At 42.4% G+C, this 19,106-nt stretch overlaps 1 protein-coding gene across 2 annotated transcripts in view; it reads left to right on the forward strand.

The window, feature by feature from the left end:
* The window catches only part of fam135b (family with sequence similarity 135 member B), a 367,782-nt gene that overhangs the window by 308,174 nt on the left and 40,502 nt on the right, over positions 1-19,106 (forward strand). For both annotated transcript variants that reach the window (XM_072569977.1, XM_072569978.1), the window contains exon 16: positions 12,504-12,601. In XM_072569977.1, the coding sequence (XP_072426078.1) occupies positions 12,504-12,601 (98 nt within the window). The remainder of the gene's footprint in view (positions 1-12,503; positions 12,602-19,106) is intronic.

A 19,106-nucleotide genomic window follows, 5' to 3' on the forward strand; every position in this document is an offset into this window, starting at 1 on the left:
AATTTATGTTAGAATATTTTAGTGTCAACTCCTGCAACTGTTGTATAAACACAGTCCTGAGCTAATGACCGCATTAGCAGTTCAACGAATTGCCCCATACATTTCCAAATGGATTTTCTCACACACTGCCCTGATTGAGCGACTGGCAAAAACAAAATCAAAGAATAGAGCTTCCACACACACTCTCACAGTGTCCTGCTATTATCTTTAGTGGTGGATGAACATAAACACTGAAAGTGAGGTGGGACATTCAATGTACAAGGTATCACACAGCAAATAGTGACTAGGAAATAGCTAGTATGCTGTCTGACATGAAAGTGAATTCCGTTGAGCTGAAGAAATTGACCTTGCTCTTGATTACCTGTTCAGTGACCCAGATTATGATATGTGGGTGCACACAATTGTCCACACTCGCTGCCTGGACCCGCACATAAAGATTGACCACCAGGGCTAGATCTCAGAGGGTGGCCAGTGCCTGTGGAACGTTATCCAAGCAGAAGACAAGAGAAAAAGTAGACAGCCCAACAATTAAACACCTGGTGTGAAAAATAATAAAACCTACAGGCTCTTATCAGACATCAGTCTCTGATGAATTATCAATGTCAGCAGCTGCTATTCTTCATAAACAGACCTAATATCTCTTAAATTAAAATCCACAGGAGGCCGATATTTCAGTCAAAGCTGCTGCAGTTTGAGAATGCAGACTAAATGCACTAGAGGGAGCTGTTATCCAACAAATGAACATGTTGGTCGAAAACAGATAGACAGCTGAGCTTGCTCAGTTTTTCATTGTGTGTTTTTCCTTCAGTGTTGGAAAATCAGACTGAGTTTGCACACTGTAATGCTGAGTTCTTAATCCTTATATGAATGCATAATTGCTCAGGCTCATTGGTTACGCTGGAAACTCGTGGTCAGACATCAACTAGTTGAACTCAGATTGGAACAGGTTGAAATTACAGAGGGGATGGGCTTGGGTTGAGGGGATCCATTTGTTCTTTGATGGTTGTACTGGTTCCACAGCAATTATCACATCTTCACTCATCTCTCCTTCATGTCAGCTCTGTGCAGTATCTCGTCCTCTAAGTTCCCATGGCAAACAGCCTTTAAAATTCTGGATGCACTACCAATCAAGAGCCATGGGGGGGGGGATCATGTTCGACCACTTTGTTGTGAGTAACGTTGAGGATCTGGGAGGATATCAGTAATGTGGAGTAAAGTACATGGTACAATATATGGTGCTTTCACAGGCATTATTAGCATTTATTTCCCCTTCTTCGTAAGCCTTGAGATGGAGGTGGTGGGCATTCTGCTCGAAATGCTGCAGATCTTCTTGTGAAAGTGCTTTCAGGTCGTAAAGTGTTTTAGAGTTTTCAGCCACTGATGATAGAGGGACTGTGGCATATTATCCGTGCCAGGATGATGAGTGACCCAGAAAGGAAATTGGAGATGTTCCATTGCCCTTTATTTTAGACTGTCAAGGTGCTGTTGCATTGGACCTGCATCCTGCAGCTCCACCACTGCAAGTTGTGAAACTGAATTCAGTGAGTCTGTTCCTTGGTGAGCTAGCGTCGGAATAAAGGCCATGCTGTTGTAATATGAAAACCCATTCACCAGTGTCGGTCAGGGAAAGGGAACCTTCCCTGGCCCGAGGGTTTGGTGGTCTGTGGCAAGCCACTTGTAGAATAACCCTATAAATGAAAGCTCAAAATTACCAACTCAAGGCATTTAGATGTGCTACATAAACAGAGCCCAGTCTCATCTCAAATATCAAAAGGAGGAAAATACTCAGCCGTTACCTGATGGTGGAAATATTCCTTCCTTTATACCATCATGTAAACCTGATGATTGTAAAAGATATCTTGGACCTGTACCTAATTAACATTGTATTGTACTTTTTTGTGATTTTTGGAGAACAGTCAATATTTTGCAAGGAATGTCTTCTCCCACCAGAACTAATCACAACATAGAATCAAATTATGTTTTTTAGATTTAGATTTTATCATCATGTGTGTTCAAGTATAGGAGTACAGTGAAAAGTGTATAATGTCACCACACACAGTCCCATCTTAAGTGCAAAGACACCTGGGTACAGAACAATTAGGTGCAAAGTAGTAAAAGAAACAAAGTTTGAAAACAAGGTTAAATCTTCACACAATAAGTAGAAGAATAAAGAAATAAGATAATAATGAACATTGAAATACTTTTTAGTGTAAACTAGAAAAATAAAGAACCAAAGTTAAAGGTTCCTCAGTCTGAGTCTTCTGCTTAGCTCGCTCTGCGGGAGACCTCAGCTGCCTGACCTTGACACAGCCATCGGAGATACCAGTGACCTCCCTCACCGCTCACTCTTCCTGCATTGAGCTGCGATGCCATCGCTGCTGCTGAAGCTGCCATCTCCTGGATGTCCCCTTCCTGAAGAAGGTCTGTTGGACCGTTCATTATCTCCTGTCTGAACACCAAGTCTTGCATTACCACATTTGGCTTCAGTGGCTCACTTTGCATTCATTTGCACACCTCCTCAGGTCCAATCATTCGGATGAGCATTTTTATCCAGGTCGGCCTTCCCGAGTGAATGAAAGCGGTCCAATGGCAGTTTGTGAATAATTCACAGGATAAGTTTCCTGTGAATAACCAAAGAACTGGAGGTAGTTTGCTGGTGCTTTTGACAAGTATGCAAACCAATTCAGCAACGCGATGGAAGTTAAAACCTGAGATTAAAAGTTGCATTGAAGTTTAGGAGAGACAGACAGGATGAGACAGAAAGATAGGACCTGACTGAGAGGGAATGTAATAAGGTCTAAATTAGCCTTGCAGTGCAGGTATGGAAACATAAAATAAATAAAGTTAATGAGCTGCAGACACAGGTAACCAGTGGTACCAGTGATCACAGTTACAACGGTGTGGCAATAATGGAGACAAGAGAAAGGGAAAGGCTGTCTGTTGAATGTTCCTGGATACAAGGTGTTCAGGAAAGTTAAGGAAGGAAAGAACATGGTGGTGGAGGAGAGTGGTGCAGTGCTGGAAAAAGAAAATATCCTGGCGAGGTGAAGGACATGATTATGCACAAGAATCATTCGACAGACCATTGCGTTGCTAGGTTTATTCTGTATGCCAACAACTCATGGGATATGGCGGAGAAAATTTGCAAGGTAATGCAGATGAGTGGAAGAAAATGACAAATAATGGGACACATTATTCTCATTATAAATGTAATAGTAATAAATTAATCACCGAGGGAGGGAGGATTTCCCTGTGCATTCAGGTTATTTCCAGAACAGGGATGGAGATGGAAAAGATTCCATCATGTGTCAATTTAGGGCTGAACCTTATGGGAAACTAGGAAAGTGTCATGTTTTTTAAAAGGTTTCTCACTATAAGGCCTAGTGTGTTCTCTCAAGTGGCCATCCCAAACTCGCCTCATTAACTAGGTAATGAGGCACCAACCTTCTATCCCCTCACGTCCTTAACCACACTCAACTCATAACTCTCTCTAAATCCATACTACTTGTTCCCAAGTACACAATGTAGCTCAGATTTTTGTCATTGCTCAATGTGGGACCATCTGATTCAGAGAAGACTTTGAATGATTCAAACACTCCCCATTCTTCACCAACACCAAAACAAGCAGCAATTAAACAAATGGAAGGTGCATTTGCTTCTCAGACCAGAAACTAGCTGCTTGCTTGCCAAGCACTCGATGGAAGATCACTGCACCTGGCTTACATCTCCTGGAACAGGTTGTCAGTTAAGTCCTGTCTGGCTGGTGGCTTCTGACACTGCTGCGTTCTGTCATGTGAATGAAATATTCCTCCTGCTCGCACTTCTCCCCCTCAGAAGCAAGCTCCTGCTCTCCTAGCTCATCAGTTCCATCACATTCCCTCTCTGCCTGGATGCGGCACGTTACTGGAATGTACCCACTGAACAAACCCCCTCCTCACAACAGTCAAACCATTGGAACCTCCCCTTCAGGAGACCTGTTGTGTAGCCCTGGGTAAAGAATAGGTTTCATCGTGTCTCGGCTCAGCCCTGATCAGGGAGTCATCAGGCATGGCCAGAGAGGATAGGCCTTGTCTCCCAGTAACCTCCCATGTGAGAGAGCCAGCATCTCAAACACACCTTGAACATGAGAGGCACCATGGCAGCTCTCAGGATACAATGTGCGAATGTTTGCAAAGTGGTACCAGTGATCTCAGTTAACCTGTATATAAGCTGCATTATAATATGGCCCTTTCACCGTGTCCCGCGTGTAGTTTATCACATCCTGCACTTGAGAGAAAGCCACTGTGTTGTCAAATTATCCTGTCCGAGTTGACCTCGTCACAGAGAAACCAGATGGAACAGTGTGATCTGGCACAACTGTACTGGTGTCAGCCTCAGTACGGTTGTGAGTATAGAATCTCATGTTGTCCAATGCACAGCCAGCACTGTCTCTTGTATGTTCAGTTTTCTTCCTGCACTGTCCTTGTCCCCTCAGCATCACCAGGATTTTGCCTGCAGTCTCCAGCATTGAATCCCTCTGCCACCCTCACCGACTACAAGAACATCCTATGATAAGCAACAATCAAACCATTGGAACCTCATCTTCAGGAGACCTCTTGTGTGCTGCGCGATAGACCTGGTTAAAGAATCGGCTGCATTCCAGGACTGATCATGGCCCACCCACTGACGAACCTGCATGAATAACCCTGATTGAAAACTGAACAGGCTGCCTACAGATCCTCAACTGACCAGCAGTGAATCCCCTGACTCTTTGCACTGACCTGCCATTCTGACCATGGTCTTGTCCCCAGACTGCGGTAAGCTAAGCCCCGGCCCTGATGGTCTTGAGTGGACAACTGGCTGTACTGAAGTGCCTGGGATGTGAGTGAACAGTCCCCTTGACTGACTGACTCACCCACTGAGGGCAGATCTGCTTGAATTTTTTTTCATTCATTCATGGGGTGTGAGCATCACTGGCAAAGTCAGCATTTGTTGCCCATCCTAGGCAGCCTTTGAAAAGGTGCCTTCCTGAACTACTGCAGTCCATTCTCATGTAGGTAGAGCCACAATGCCGTGAGGGGGTACTTCTGGGATTTTGACCCAGTGATAGTGAAGGAACTGCGATATATTTTCAAGTCAGGACGGTGAGTGGCTTGGGGGTGGTAGTATTCCCACGTATCTACTGCCCTTGTCCTTCTAGATGGAAGTGGTCATGACTTTGGAAGGTCTGCCTTCAGCAAATGTCTGCCGTGCATCTTGCAGATGGTCTGCATTGCTGCAACTGTGCTTCGGTGCTGGAGGAAGTGGGTGTTTGTGGATGTGGTACCAATCAAGTGGGCTGCTTAATCTTGGATGGTGTCAAGCTTCTTGAGTGTTTCTGGAGCTGCACACATCCAGGTAACTGGGGAGTATTCCTTCACAATCCTGATCTGTGTCGTGTAGATGGTAAACAAGATTTGGGGATACAGGAGGTGAGTTACTTGCTGCAGTATTTGTAGTCAGTGTATTTACATGGCGAATCCAGCTCAGTTTCTGCTCAACGGTAATTGCCAGGATGTTGATAGTAAGGCATTCAATGGTGATAATGCCATTAAATAGAGTTGTAGAGATGTACAGCATGAAAACAGACCCTTCGGTCCAACCCATCCATGCCGACCAGATATCCCAACCCAATCTAGTCCCACCTGCCAGCACCTAGCCCATATCCCTCCAAACCCTTCCTATTCATGCACCAATCCAAATGCCTCTTAAATGTTGCAATTGTACCAGCCTCCACCTCTTCTTCCAGCAGCTCATTCCATACACGTACCACCCTCTGTGTGAAAAGGTTGCCCCTTACGTCTCTTTTATATCTTTCCCCTCTCACCCTAAACCTATGCCATCTACTTCTGGACTCCCCGACCCCAGGGAAAAGACTTTGCCTATTTACCCTATCCATGTCTCTCATAATTTTGTAAACTTCTATAAGGTAACCCCTCAGCTCCAGGGAAAACAGGCCCAGCCTGTTCAGCTTCTCCCTGTAGCTCAGATCCTCCAACCCTTGCAACATCCTTGTAAATCTTTTCTGAACCCTTTCAAGTTTCACAACATCTTTCCGATAGGAAGGAGACCAGAACTGCATGCAATATTCCAACAGTGGCCTAACCAATGTCCTGTATAGCCGCAACATGACCTCCCAACCCCTGTACTCAATACTCTGACCAATAAAGGAAAGCATACCAAATGCCTTCTTCACTATCCTATCTATCTGCGACTCCACTTTCAAGGAGCTGTGAACCTGCACTCCAAGGTCTCTTTGTTCAGCAACACTCCCTAGGACCTTATCATTAAGTGTATAAGTCCTGCTAAGATTTGCTTTCCCAAAATGCAGCACCTCGCATAAATCTGAATTAAACTCCATCTGCCACATCTCAGCCCATTGGCCCATCTGGTCCAGATCCTGTTGTAATCTGAGGTAACCCTCTTTGCTGTCCACTACACCTCCAATTTTGGTGTCATCTGCAAACTTACTAACTGTACCTCTTATGCTCGCATCCAAATCATTTATGTAAATGACAAAAAGTAGAGGGCCCAGCACTGATCCTTGTGGCACTCCCCTCGTCACAGGCCTCCAAGTCTGAAGAACAACCCTCCACCACCACCCTCTGTCTTCTACCTTTGAGCCAGTTCTGTATCCAAATGGCTAGTATTCCCTGTATTCCGTGAGATCTAACCTTGCTAATCAATCTCCAATGGGGAGCCTTGTCGAATGCCTTACTTCCATATCGATCACATCTACTGCTCTGCCCTCATCAATCCTCTTTGTTACTTCCTCAAAAAACTCAATCATGTTTGTGAGACGTGATTTCCCACGCACAAAGCCATGTTGACTATCCCTAATCAGTCCTTGCCTTTCCAAATACATGTACATCCTGTCCCTCAGGATGCCCTCCAACAATTTGCCCACCATCGACGTTAGGCTCACCGGTCTATAGTTCCCTGGCTTGTCTTTACCACCCTTCTTAAACAGTGGCACCACGTTAGCCAACCTCCAGTCTTCTGGCACCTCACCTGTGACTATCAATGATACAAATATCTCAGCAAGAGGCCCAGCAATCACTTGCCTAGCTTCCCAGAGTTCTCGGGTACCCCTGATCAGGTCCTGGGGATTTATCCACTTTTATGCATTTCAGGACAACCAGCACTTCCTCCTCTGTAATCTGGACATTTTGCAAGATGTCACCATCTATTTCCCTACAGTCTATATCTTCCATATCCTTTTCCACAGTAAATACTGACGTAAAATACTCATTTAGTATCTCCCCCATTTTCTGCGGCTCCACACGAATGCCGCCTTGCTGATCTTTGAGGGGCCTATTCTCTCCCTAGTAACCCCTTTGTCCCTAATGTATTTGTAAAAACTCTTTGGATTCTCCTTAATTCTATTTACCAAAACTATCTCATGTCCCCTTTTAGCCCTCCTGATTTCCCTCTTAAGTATACTCCTACTGCCTTTATACTCTTTTAAGGATTCAGTCGATCTATCCTGTCTGTACCTTACATATGCTTCCTTCATTTCCTTAACCAAACTCTCAATTTCTTTAGGCATCCACCATTCCTTATACCTACCAGCCTTTCCTTTCACCCTAGCAGTGTCAAGGGGCAATGGTTAATTGATCTATTATTTGAAGATGGTCATTTCCAGGCATTTGTGTTAACTGAGAACAACTCCCGTTCGACTTTGAAATGGATCCGTAGGTTTGAAGCACATGTAGTGTGTTTGCCATGTATGCTGTAGGCATGAGATTAATGTAACACAGTGCCAGACCACAACTTCTCCACCCTCTTGATTGTTGACTGTGGACAACTATGACAAGCTGTGCCACAAACAACAAAACAACACAGAGCCTTTTTAAGGGCTGGCTGAGGGGGCAAAACACAAAAAGGGCAAGATAGAGATGCTCTGATCATCCAGTAAGGTGGTAAGTGAGTATGTTCTGAGAGTGAGTGAGCAGCTGTCTATTGGAAGGCTGTGACTGCACTGGAGAGGGTGCAGAGGAGATTCCCCAGAATATAGCCTGGGATGGAAAGTCTCAGTTATGAGGAGAGACCGGATAGACTTGGTTTGTTTTACCTGGAGCAGAGGAAGCTGGGGCAGGGGGGGGAGGGGGAAGGGGGTGGATGGGATCTGATTGAGATGTACACAATTATGAGAGGCAGAGACAAGGTAGAGCATGCAATTGTTTTTTTTCCCCAGAGCAGGTATGTCTAAGACCAGAGGGCATTCCTGAAGAAGGGCTTATGCCTGAAACGTCGACTCTCCTCCTCAGATGCTGCCTGACCTGCTGTGCTTTTCCAGCGCCGTCCTTTTCGACTCTGACTCTCCAGCGTCTGCAGCCCATCATGTTTATGTTCACCTAGCATAAACATGATGGGCTGAAAGCGCTGCTTTTGTGCTGCATGACTCAGTGAAATACAGAATTGTTCTGTAAATAGAATGGAAGTGTGCCAGGATCACGAGAGGAAACAAATGCGTACCAGATACCAATGTCCATTGACATGGGATGCATATAGTCACTGCCCATAGAACGTTCCCTGAGCCTTGGTGCCAGCTGTCCAAGAGAAGCAGGCAGTGAGCTGAACCCCACTCAGATGTGCCTGTCGGGAATTCATGCCAACTAGGTACTAACTAGCAGGAGGGACAATTGGAGCCCGCCTATTAATGAGGCAAGGTTGTGTAGAAATAAGGAAGCTCATAAGAAAGAATCCTTCATCGATAGGCCTCTTGCCACTCAAATTACAATCGCAACTTGATGTCTAGGACCTGGTTGGAAAATACAACTTTTTTTGATCTCAGTCAGGAAATGTGGCACTAGACATTTCACCCAATATTTCCAAATTTCTTACTGTAGCCCATGTCCTTCAGGCCTGGAAAGATTCTGCCATGAAGGAACAGTGATTTTAGAACCTTAAGATGTAGGTTATTTCTTGTAAAAGGCAATGAACAATTTAGAGTGAAAATGCTTAATTGCAAGAGGGCCATTTTCTCTGAGATGAGTAACAAAAGCAGGAATTGCTGGAGAAACTCAGCAGGTCTGGAAGTATCTGTGGGAAGAAAGTAGAGTTAATGTTGCGAATCTGATGAACCTGCTTTCATTGAAACATTAGCTCTGCTTTCCTTTGAGGTGAGGACAGATCTGACTTGGGTGAATTGGAATCAAAGATTGACAAGCAAAACCATTAATGAGTAGAGTTCTGCCTTTAAAGAGGAGGTGATTCAGGAATTGTTGAGGTATATTCTTGCAAGGGGTGAAACCCAGAACGATGGAGTGGCAAGAACAATTGAGAGGAAGATGAAACAGAAAAGGAGAGAGCGTGTCAGGTAGATAATTCAAATGAGAGCTGACGATAATGAGGTGCAAAGAGGGAGAAGAAACTGGCTGCTAACACAAAAGGGAATCTAGAGTCTTCTATCCATACCTAAATGCTAAAAGATTACTAAGACCAACAAAAGGGACATACGCAAAAAGGCATGGGCATAGATGAGGTAGTAAATAAGTATTCTACATTCATCTTTACAAAAGAAGTGGATATTGTGACAATCATGGCTGAGATACTCAGTGTACCAAAACTTGATAAGAAAAGGCATTTGCAAGGCTGACTATAATCAAATTTGATAAAGAATAATTGATAAGTTTGTTGGACTGATTCCTGAGATGGCAGATTTGTCAAATGAGGAGAGATTGGGTTGACTGGGCCTGTCCTCACTGGACTTTAGAAGGATATGGGGACCTCATTGAAATGAATAGCATTCTGGCCTAGACAGGCTGGATGTAGGCATGATGTGTCCCTTGGTCAGCAAGTCGAGAACAAGGGTATACGGTAGGCCATTTCAGACTGAGATGAGGAGATCTCTCTTCATGCAGAGGGTAGTGAACCAGTTAATCACAGAAGATGATGGAAACTGTGTCACTGAATATATTTAAGAAAGAAATGGATTTCTCAAAGCTAAAAGATACTGAGAAGTGCAGGAAGAGAGGAGGATTTGGACATTGTAATAGTGTATCAGCCATTATCTTGTTGAATGGTAGAGGAAGATCGATGGGTCTACCCCTACTCCTATTGTCTGTGTTTTTATGTTACCAGGATAAAACACAATGCACAAGGAGAAGTTTGGGTTTTCCAATGTTTCTTTGATTGCAAGAACACTGGAGAATATTGACACGTTCTGGGCTTTAGGAACATTGCAAATACATTCGAGAAGGTGCACAGAAGCTTCACAAGAATGGTTCCATGGATGAGAAACTTTATTTACTTGACTAGTTTGGAGAAGCTGGGACTATCCCTCCTTTTGTGAGGAAGTGATTTGACCGCGGAGTTCAAAATCACGAGGGGTCTGGACCGAGTGAAAAGGGTGAAACTGTTTCTGTTGTTGGAAAGATTGAGAACCAGAGAGCACTGATTTATGGCAATTGGCAGAAGAAGCAATGGCAACAAGAGGAAAACATTTTCATCAAGTGAATGGGGATCTAGAGGGATATATCTGAGAGGGCAGGATCACTTAAAGCTTTCAAAAGAAAACTGGATAAGCACCTGAAGTGATAAATATTACAGGACAACCAGCAATGGACAGGGTGTGAAGGAAGGATGGGTGAGGTTATAGCTGTGAGAGTTTCTCTTGCAGGTAGCTAGCATGAACTCAACAAGCTGGATGGGTTCCCATGCTATAATCATTCCACGCTTCAATCACTACACTTTGTAAGTGCTTTGTTGTTCTGAGACAGTCTGAAGCTGATGCATAAGTGCAAATTCTTTACATTGCTATATCTGTTCTTCGAAGGAGCTCAAAATCCTGCCCTCTTCAGCTTTCCCTGACAATCTGCTCGAGTTCTTCAGCATTCCTTTGTGTCAAGAAATGGAGATAATAGGTTGTGGAGATGTCGGTAAATCATAGTGTCTCTAAATATATGTAGCTTCGATTTATTCTTGTCAAAATCAGACAGGACTACGTACATGTGTAGATGAAAAGCAATTTAATCTTGATTTACAATGAACATCAAGTATATCAGCAAGGCAGCATCATAAACTGTAGCAGTAACGCCACTGCAAGGCAGCATTAGTGATCATGATACAATTGTTATCGCTATCCTAGAGGCTAGACCAACTTTCCTCTTCCTTAGTGTCCTTTCTCTTCACAATTACTCTGGTCGCAGCTCCTCACTCTTACCCAAACTTAACATACATTTAATCTGAGCCCTTTGCAGAATTAACATTCTAACTATTTGATCTCCATAGTCTCTTCCCACAAGTTTCATCGCCTTATCCACTTGACGCACACAGTCAGGCTTAAGGAAATGCCTGAATATTGATCAAAGTATTCTGGCTCAGAGGTACGTTTTCACATTTTAGATAAAAAGTAACATTTTTCACAGCTACACTCAGTAACTTTGTCTAACAAAAAAACCTCAGAAGTATTACCCAGCAGGTTTCATCTCTCGTCAATTCTGTAGCAGGATCTATGCTACTGCTTGGATTAACCCTTTCCATTCTGATCGGTGCGATTCACAGAAGGGTTCAGGTACAGAAGCTTATTCAGCCCATCACATCTGCATTGGCCTTTGAAATGAGCTCCATTACCTATTAGCAACTGCGTACTTTTTCCCCCATGACCTTCCACATTATTGCTATTCAAGTACTTGTCCAATGTCCTCTTGAATATCTCAGTTGAACCGGCCTCCCCCTCCAGGCAACACATTTTGGCCCCTTAGTACTCATTGTATGGAAAAGCTGTTCCTTACTCCCAACATATCACTTGACTGGCTGCCCCTTATTAGAGTGTTACCTGAAAGGAAGCATCAACACATGTTTAAACAGCATCCATAAACTGCACAAGAACAACAACGTCAGCAGCTTGAATTTACACTGATCTTTCACTGGAAAATGCCCTGAAGCTCTTCACAAAGGCATCAGATAAAACTGATTGCCAAGTTAAAAAGATATTTGGAGGAGTGACCAAAATCTTGTTTTCAGGAGGGCTTTGGGTGAGAAAAGATAGGTGGAGGAGGTCACTGTGGAGCTAAAGGTTATAAGACAAGATGCACACAAGGACTGAACAGGAGAAACACAGCAACTGGTAGCTTTCATATAACAATTTAAGATTATAAATAAATTCAGTATATTGTGTTATCTTTTGATGGGAGAAAAGTCTAGCATTAAATGAAACACTTTTCTGGTAAATTGCCCAAATAGAATTACCACGGCCAAATTTCAACCTAGATTGTCTGTAGCATGGGAGGGAATGAGTGGGAAGGAGCTGCAATTGTACCTTTGAATTTTGCACAGCAGTAAATTAAATAGTGAAATGTGAATGAATAATTGCTTATAACGAACAGAGGGAAAGTGAAAAGTAGAAAAGAAATTGTTGTCAGATTTACATTCCTGAACGTAGATACAAGCTGCTCAAAGTGAAGTGGCTAATAATCTTCGTGCTGCGATCCATTTTTCTGTATGTTTTATTTGATTTTGCTCTTTGTATTTGTCTGCAGAGCGACACCTTTGCTGATTTTGATGCAATGACTGATCGACTCTTAGATGAAATTATTCAACATATCCATCTCTACAATCTGACAATATCTAGAATAAGGTAAATGTCACAACTCTTATTTTGTATAATGTTTCCTATTGAAAAGAATCAAAATTGCATGGGTGTAACTAGCAAGTAAGTAATTTACACATTTAAACAAAAAATAAAGTGCAGAAACCTTATAGACATGCATAGCATGTAATAAAGCCAATTTATTATGACATGCTTGGTAGACGATTCCATTTTTAATTGTGGCTAAATGTTGTTTCAGTGCATCTTCCTTTTAATCTATTGGTACATCTGTGGGAGACTGGAGACTGTATGCTTCTTTATGCTGGTGCTTGCAAGTATGCTATGAAAATTTGAGTATGGGCGATCTTAATCTAATCCTTATTTGGTGGTCTCCATCAGATAGGTCACAGATTCTATGGTGTTGGCAGTCTTGTTACTCTGTTACTCTCCTGAATTGGGCATTCTGACATCCTAGGATAGAGTACAAAGAGTTTTTCTTTGCAGGTAAAGGGTGACAACTCAGAATATCTGCAAGACAAATAATGCATGAGGACTTAGAGGGTTTTCAAGTAAGTGGGGCAAGTGTTCCTTCTGACAGCTCCTCTTATGCTCTCGCTGCAATTTAGATTGGAAAGAACTCAGTACACAAACCACTTCAGCAATCCACCCATTGCACTTCTGCAGAGCTTGGTAATACTGCATTCTGGTGCATAGCTCCAACAGCATCGCTCCGAAAGCTAGTGTGCTTCCAATTAAGCCTTTTGAACTATAACCTGGTGTTGTGTGATTTTTTAACTTTGTACACCCCAGTCCAACACCGGCATCTCCAAATCCAACAGCATGGTTATTAAAGTCTCTGTCTCAATTCTGTGGGATACATGGCAGGTTATCCAGCAGTAATGAGAGCATGATCAGTGATTGGGATCTTTGTGTGTCCCTTGAACTTAAATATGTCTGAGATGTGAGCACTTTTGGATCAAGTGCTCCTATTTTTCTTATATAAACATCCCCTTCCACCCTACTTAAATGTTTTGACCCTTCCTCCAGCCATTTAGAATGGGTCAAAACTTAGAATTTAACAGTGAGCCAACATTCTACTGTCATTACCCAACCTGGGAAGAATTGCCTGGAGAAAAAAAAAGTGTTCTAAGACTATGAATTGCATCCCCTCCTCGTCATGAGCACAAAGTACAGACAAACAAAATAGAGTGGAAAGTTAAGAAATAATTGCACAGATCTGCAGCAGCTGTGCTTTGTTGGACAAAGCAATATATATAAAAATAAGTTAACTGCACTAATGCCTTTGGGAAGAATTGGCATCAAATTGTAGTGAGTCACCATGTCCATCATAAAGTGATAGTTAGCTCAAAAATCATTTCATGCTGCAGATTGTCTAAAATGCTCTCCCCGCAAAATGTTTGCCTCGATTTACAGACCGTTCTTTGCCTCTCCTCCATGTCCCTCTAGAGACCATACCAGGCAGACATAATAGATCATATCCAATTCACTCAGCAAATGATGCACTCTCTGTAATTGTTGAATGCGGACCTGTGTGAACAGAAAGGGGCAAGCTTTGAAACACACAAGTAATTATCTAGCTCCCAGCTGTCACTCATTTCTGCCTTTCCTCCAAAAGAGGTGGAAAGAACAAGTTTGAAAATGGATTGTTTCTTTTTATTCACAACTGCAGAGTAATTGTCAGCAACTGCTTATTGCCAGGAGATTACCCTGCACTCGTTCTTGCTGATTGTTGTCAATTGCAAGTCGGAGAACATCCTCAGTTTAAAATTACAAGAAGGGGGAAGAGTATATTTTGTTCAGAGTGCTGCCTTCTTTTCAATTGGAAATCAATATAAACTATCCTTTCATACCTCGGCATAAAGGCTGAGAATTTCATGGGCAAACTAGTGCAGCTTGTGATATGGCATTTTAGATTCATTCAAAGCCACAAGTGTACTGACACTGCACATCATATTGGTATGGACCCCACCCCAGCCCTTCATTAAATCGAGTTTCTGCATTTCTTTGTGGACGCCAATAGTTTGGTTTTTAAATTTTAAAAAAGTATGCTGAACATGTAATTAGTAGAAGTGGGATGGTCATTCCACCATGACATTAAAATTATATCTTCATTCTCCCTACCCACCCACTGGCAAATTGATTATCTATGCCTGCCTGTTTACTCAGCCTTTAATGGCCATTTCCTCATGATCACCTCTGCTTCACCTTTTACAGTCTCCTTTAAATTGAGAGGTGATAGAAAGAGGACAGATGTCAGAGGTATGTTCTTTACTCATAGTAGTAAGGGCATGGAACGCCCTGCATGCAACAGTAGTAGACTCAACAAACATACATACAGACTGCAAGAGTTTTCATACATATGAAAATAAAATGATTTGTGAAGACAAATGTAGACCCTTTCCAGTCTGAAACAGGAGAATTAAATCAAGAAAATGACAGAATAATTAACCAGCTCCATTCACAGAAGACACAAGTAATTTCTCAGAAGTGCTGGGGCAGCAGGGGTCTTTTGGAAAGGAGAAATTGAAAGAATCTAGTATTAGTTTTTTTTATAAAAGTGATGGAGAAAAAAAGTAGGCCTGAGGGCTGATATACCCCCAGGGCCTCAATGTACAGGTCAGGATACTACAGGAAATGGTGTGGAAATAGTGGATTTCTCATTTGTCCTCGAAAATTCTGTGGCTTCTGGAACAATCCTGGCTACTTGGAAGGTGGAAAATGGAATGACACTACTTAGAAAAGGAGAGCAGGAAGAAACTGAATTACTGAGTGGTTAATCTAACGTCGGTAGTAGAGAAAATGCTGGGGTCTGTTAGAAGGTATGTCATAACAGGACACTTAGAAAATACTAACAATTACACAAAATTGACATGGAGTTACAAAATGCAAATCATGTTCGACAAACCTATAGGAGTTTATTTTGAGGACATAATTAACAGAGCAGACAAAGGAAAATCAATGGATGTTGTGTATTCGGATTTTCAGAATGATTTTGATTAAATTCCCAGGGTATGGTGCACAATCAAGTCATGTGGGATCAGTGGTAACATCCCAGCAGGGAAGGTGAATTGGTTAGCAGACAGAAAACAAAAGGAATAAATAGTTCATTTGTGGAATGGGGTACCACAGGGACCAGTGCTTGGGTCTAACTGTTCACAATATATATATCAACAATTTGATTGATGGAATATTTACAAGTTTGCTGATGATGCTAAAGAGGCTACAGGATAATTTTGACAAGTTAATTAAATGTACAGATGCATGGCAGATGAGGTACAGCATGGATATATGTGAAGTTGTTCACTTCAGTAGGATAAGCAGACTGGCAGAGTATTATTGAAACGGTGAGAGATTTGGAAAGTTTGATGTGCAAAGGAATCTGGGTGTCTGCACACCAGTCATTGAAGGTAAGCAAGCAGCTAGGAAGGCAAGTGGCATATTAACCTCAATTGCAGGAAAATGGAGTACAGGAACAAGGGTGTATTGCTGTGGTTGAACAGGGCCCAAGTAAGACCACATTCAGAGTATTGTGTGCAGTTTTGGTCTCCTGATCTGAGAAAAGATATGCTTCCCATAGACAGAGTGCAGCAAAAGCTCATTGGACTGAATCATGGAAAAGTAGGCCAATCATATGAGGAGACACTGGGAGGACTGGGCCTGTATTCACTGGAGCTTATAAGAGTGAGAAAGGACCTTGTTGAAACATACAAAATTCTGACAGGGCTGGACAGACTGGTGCAGGGGTTATATTTCCCCTTGACCAGAACAAGCGTTCACAGTCTCTGGGTATGCCATATGCCATTTTGTACAGAATGTGGAGCAATTTGTCATTCAGAGGGTAGTGAACCTGTGCAATTCTCTGCCAAAACAAAAGGCTATGGAGGATGAAATCACTAAATATATTTAATCAGTAAACAGACTTCTAGAAACTAAAATTGTCAAGTAGTATGACTTTAAGATCGAGGATCAGCCATGATCACAATGGAGAGCAGAACATGATGGGTTGAATGAACATAGGAACAGGAGTAGGCCAATGTTTCATTTCAAAGCAGAGTGCCTGTTAGTGGAATTGAACAGGTAACATATTCTTTTCAACTTTCAAAGAAAAGTTAAATTTGTTGTTTAAAAAAAAATTGTGCCATAAAACCTGGCAAAGAGGCTAATGAGACCTTACCCTCCATCTCCTACATGTTGTGACACTTTCCCCATCAGTAAACGTTCTTTAATGAGAGACGACACTTACGCAATGATGGGAAATAGAAGGGTCAACTTGCATTTGCAGAACAGATTCCTATTATGAATCAAACTGAATTAAAAACACATCTATCTTAGATTGCAGCATCTAATAGTTATAATTATTGCGACTAGTGCATTGCAGACTTACGGTTCAGCAATTTCACAACTCGTCAGAATAATTTCCCCAGTGGTCACAAACTCTCTGGGGTGGTGCATTTTTATTTTAAAGGTTTCAAAAACTCTCTTCTGCACATAAAGAATTCTCGAGGAGTAGTACCATTTTCCTGTGGACCTCACAGTGATGATCCCAAAACAAGCCCACCATACAGAAAGGGTGTGGGATGACAATGGCAGAGGAAAATTGCTCTCCCAGCAAATGAAAACTAGAAATTCACCACTGTTGCCATGGGGAGCTTTGCACATATATTTGCTCAAGATTACCTCATCCGACACAAGGATAAGAATTTGACAAAATACTCAGAAGGAAGAAAGCAACATTGGAAAAAGCAGGAAATTTGAACGAGTGAAAAGAAGAGGAAACAAAGACAAGAAAATAAATAGAATAATTGACAACTTCATGTTGGATGGTTCAAAACAGGAGTTTTGGTGAACAAGGCAAATAAATTGAAGGAACATATGGCCAGTTTAGTTCTAATTTCTGGAGCCAGGAACTTCCCACACAGAGAATGTCTCATTGCTCAGGGTTAGTTCTCTGAAACATGAAACTCTGATGAGCATTCAGGTTTGGGCTGTTAAAAGAGGACATGAGATAGCTTTGGCAACTAGGATTAAAGAGAATCCAAAGGGTTTTTAATAAATATATTAAGGATGAAAAGGATAACTCGGGAGAGAATAGGGCCCCTCAAAGAAAGATCAGCAAGGCAGCCTATGTGTGGAACCACAGGAGATGTCAAATGAGTATTTTGCATCAGTGTTAACTGTGGAGAAGGACATGGAAGATATAGAATGTAAGCAAAAAGATGGTGACACCTTGAAAAAAAAATGTCCATATTGCAGAGGAGGAGATGTTGGATGTCTTAAAACGCAAATAAGTGGATAAATCCCCAGGACCTGAGCAGGTGTACCTGAGAACTTTGTGGGAAGCTAGCAAAGTGATTGCTGGGCCTCTTGCTGAGATATTTGTATCATTGATAGTCACAGGTGAGGTGTCGGAAGAGTGGAGGCTGGAAAACATGGGTGTCTGTGTTTAAGAAAGGTGGCAAGGGAAAGCCAGAGAACTGTAGTTTGGTGAGGCTGACATTGGTGATGGGCAAGTTGTTGGAGGGAATCGTGAGGGAAGGAGTTACATAAATTTGGAAAGGCAAGGACTGATTAGGAATAGTCAGCATGGTTTTGTGCACGGGAAATCATGTCTCTCAAACCTGATTAGATTTTTTTTTGAAAAAAGTAACAAAGAGGATTGACGAGAGCAGAGCGGTGGACGAGATCTATATGGACTTCAGTAAGGCATTCGATGAGGTTCCTCATGGGAGACTGGTTAGCAATGTTAAATCTCATGGAATACAGGGAGAACTAGCCAATTAGATACAGAACTAGCTTGAAGGTATAAGGCAAAGGGAGATAGTGGAGGTTTGCTTTTCAGATTGGAGGCCTGTGACCAGTGGAGTGCCACAAGGATCAGTGGTGGGTCCACTGCTTTTAATCATTTATAGAAATGATTGGATATGAACATAGGAGTTATAGTTAGTAAGTTTGCAGATGACACCAAAATTGGAGGTGTAGTGGACAGTGAAGAAGGTTAGCTCAGATTACAACAGGATCTTGATCTGATGGGCTAATGGGCTGAGGAGTGACAGATAGAGTTTAATGTAGATAAGTGTGAGGTGCTGCATTTTGGAAAGGCAAATCAGAGCAGAACTTGTACATGTAATGGTAAGGTCTGAGGGAGTGTTGCAGAACAAGGAGACCTTGGAGTGAATGTTCATAGCTCCTTGAAAGTGGAGTTGCAGGTAGATAGGATAGTGAAGACAACGTTTGGTACGCTTTCCTTTACTGGACAGAGCATTGAGTGTAGGGGTTGGGAGGTCATGTTGCAGTTGTACAGGACATTGGTTAGGCCACAGTTGGAATATTGTATGCCGTTCTGGTCTCCTTCCTATCAGAAGCATGTAGTGAAACCTGAAAGGATTCAGAAAAGATTTACAAGGATGTTGCCAGGGTTGGAGAATTTGAGCTACATGGAGAGGCTGAATAGGCTAGGACAGTTTTCCTTGGACCGTAGGAGGCTGAGGGGTGACCTTTATAGAGGTTATTAAATTAGGAGCTGAGGGAGAGT

The sequence above is a fragment of the Chiloscyllium punctatum genome, chromosome 5 (genome assembly GCF_047496795.1).
Source record: "Chiloscyllium punctatum isolate Juve2018m chromosome 5, sChiPun1.3, whole genome shotgun sequence".
NCBI lineage: Eukaryota > Metazoa > Chordata > Chondrichthyes > Orectolobiformes > Hemiscylliidae > Chiloscyllium > Chiloscyllium punctatum.